Genomic DNA, 2,849 nt, shown 5'->3' with positions numbered 1-2,849 from the left:
GTCTCGTGAAATATTTCACAAAAATAAAACTTCGCATTCCTCAGTAGAGAGACGCGCGTAAAAATATCGCGTTGACGCGTAAAGTCAGAAAATACTTTACGCGTTGATCACTGAGAACCACGGTATTTTACGCGCTGAGTAGATGATACTTTATTTATTCTTAAACACAGTTCAATAAAACACTGGTTTAACAAAATACAATCCGCTTTGATCTGTATTTTTTGTATATTGGTTTTTATCTTACATCAAACAGCAGTGAGGACTGAAGTGCTGATTTTACGCACGGCGGAAGGATCCCTGACACTTTTATCACCGAATAAACCGTCACTAAAAGTCTTTAATTTCATTCCCATGATTTGATTCCTTTCTGCGGACGTGTCTAAAATAAAGGCGTGAGATGCCGCACGCACGCTGGTTTGGCGGATGTTTATTGCTTTTTCTGACACATGTAAAAGTTACGCGCGCTCGCGACGCATTTCCCGGGCGCGTGCCACGCACATCAAACAAATGACTCGTGCCTGCGGGATCAAAGGGAGCGCCGTCCTGTCAATGAGTCTTATGAATATGTGTTTTTAAAAAATCATTACGCAGCAGCTGACGTTGAAAGTGTAAAGAATATATATTATCATAATTAAAATGTTTAACTTGTTTGATTATTTAATTGATGAAGGCAACTCTTTTCAAAATTGACCCAAACTGCAAAAATAAATTAGAAAAAGAAGCACATTTTATATTTTACAGATATTTTTGTCGCCTAAATACATTTTGGGAGTTGAATGGCGCGCTTGAAGAATCGAATCTCAGTGGGTGGAGCCTAAAGGAGCGCGCGTCCGGCTTTAAAGCGCGCTCTGAATGCTGTTTGGTCCCATTCGGGTCCAGCGGACGGACAGACTGTTCTTCCACGTTCCTTCAATCCGACCATGAAGCTGCTCCAGGACTCCGAGGACGCAAAGGCCAAAAGGAAGGTACTCGTATTATTTACGCGTTATCGATACGGTCGGGCCGGTTATCGATACGGCCTCTGATCGGGTGCACTTTAATCAGTAATTAAAGTATTATTATTATTATTACATCTTCTCGTTTCTGACTCAGAGTCTCAAACCTCTGGTGGAAAAACGTCGCAGGGAGAGAATAAACCGCAGCATAGAGAGCCTAAAGATTCTGGTGCTCCAGCGAGAGGTAAAGTCCACGCACGCACGCACGCACGCGCGTCAGGCACGCACAGAGTCGAGAGGCTCCTTATTAACCCCTTCCTGTTCCTGTCCAAGGAGGCGTCTCAGCGCAGAGTGGAGAAAGCGGAGATCCTCGAGCACACAGTCCTCTTCCTGCAGAAGTCCGCCACAGCGGACAAGCCGAGAGGCGAAGCTGGAGGAGGTCAGAAACACTCGTTCCAGAACGGCTTCTGCACCTGCCTGCAGGAAGCCGCTCGGCACTTGGGACCTGACGGGAAGGGCCGGTGGCTCGGAGCGGCGCTCGGCGCGTCTTACGCCGCTCGCTTTTCCCGTTCGGACTCTGATTCCGCGGGCGCAGGAAGAACTGAAGCTCATCCGTCCTCCAGGTCGCCGCTTCAGGGAGAATCATCCAGGTCCGTTCTTCAGTTACTGTTAAACAGGTACAGAACCAGAAAGCAAACGCCGCTCGGAGCCCCTCGCGTTCGGAGCCGCGGAGAAACGCAACGCGGCCCCGCAGCGCCGCAGCAGCCCCAAAGACTGGTGAGCCCCCCCAGGACGCAGGGACCGTCCCAGAGCCGAGCGGTCAGCCAGTCCGTGTGGAGGCCCTGGCCCTGATCACCCTTCATTGAGCTGAACTTTTAAGCATGTTGAGTCACCGGTGCCAAAAGTAAGTTAAAACATGGAATGTATATAAATACCTTCAATATGAGCAGCTTCTAGTCCAGCAGGGGTTTCCCAGAATCTCTCAAAGGCTCACACACAGAGCCCCCCCCCCCCCCCCAGCTGAGCCATCAATGGACTTTATCAATGCTGATCAATATTTGTACATAAATTATTTGATTTTCCAACAGGAAGAAAAGGCCGACATGCTTTCACGCCGAGTAAATTTGCACCTGCGTCATTTTACGATGTGATTTTTGCACCTTAATTTATTTTTATTTGTCATCTGTAAATAAACAAAAGAGAAAAACGGGAAACAGTCCACGTGTGTTCATTGATGATTTTCCGGCACGTGTCTTGAGGAGCATCGATTTGGGTTTGCGCCACGATGTGAGGATGAAAGTGTGAAACGTCCCTGCGTGGCGCCTCTGGACGGCTAATGACCGACACCCCACGTCATTCATAAGTCTGCACATATAAGTTTAAATTCCGTTATCGTTCAGTTGTTTGGAATGTTGCAGTTCAATTGTCCATATTTGATTCCGTGCGTAAAGGCACCTCGGTCCGTGAGAAAAGCCACATCCGTGCGTCATCGAGGTGACGAAATGGCGTGTCCGGCTGAAGAGAGAGTTAATCGGGGATGAAACTCCAAAGTCCGGATTTATTGCGTAAAGAATGAGGCGTTTTTGGCATGCGTAAAACAGACGGTGATTCTGTCGCATGAAATACAATTTAAAAGAGTTCCTTGGACAGTGTCCTTTGATAAACGACACAATGAAGTCGTTACATTACCACAACCCCCCCCCCCACACACACACACACACAAACTATTCAAAATTGATTTAATCGAATTTAGAGGTTTAAAAACATATTTCCATGTCTCATATAATTTCTATCCATGCAGTTTGAGATCCAGGCGGGGTCTGCATTTTTCTCTCGGGGGGGTCTACACCATATTTATTAGGGAAATAGTGGAGGGTTCCATATCGTTCCCGTGGGAAAAGGGGGGAGCGGCGC

At 47.4% G+C, this 2,849-nt stretch overlaps 1 protein-coding gene across 1 annotated transcript; it reads left to right on the top strand.

Moving 5' to 3' along the window:
• Positions 1-920: 920 nt before the first annotated feature.
• Positions 921-1,787, top strand: her7 (hairy and enhancer of split related-7). The gene is made up of 3 exons (XM_068760545.1): positions 921-965; positions 1,093-1,179; positions 1,269-1,787. Exons 1-3 carry the CDS (start codon positions 921-923, stop codon positions 1,785-1,787), a joined length of 651 nt encoding a protein of 216 aa, XP_068616646.1.
• The last annotated feature ends 1,062 nt before the right edge of the window (positions 1,788-2,849 follow it).

Source organism: Brachionichthys hirsutus, chromosome 3, assembly GCF_040956055.1.
Source record: "Brachionichthys hirsutus isolate HB-005 chromosome 3, CSIRO-AGI_Bhir_v1, whole genome shotgun sequence".
Classification (NCBI taxonomy): domain Eukaryota; kingdom Metazoa; phylum Chordata; class Actinopteri; order Lophiiformes; family Brachionichthyidae; genus Brachionichthys; species Brachionichthys hirsutus.
This window is presented reverse-complemented; position numbering and strand designations above follow the sequence as displayed.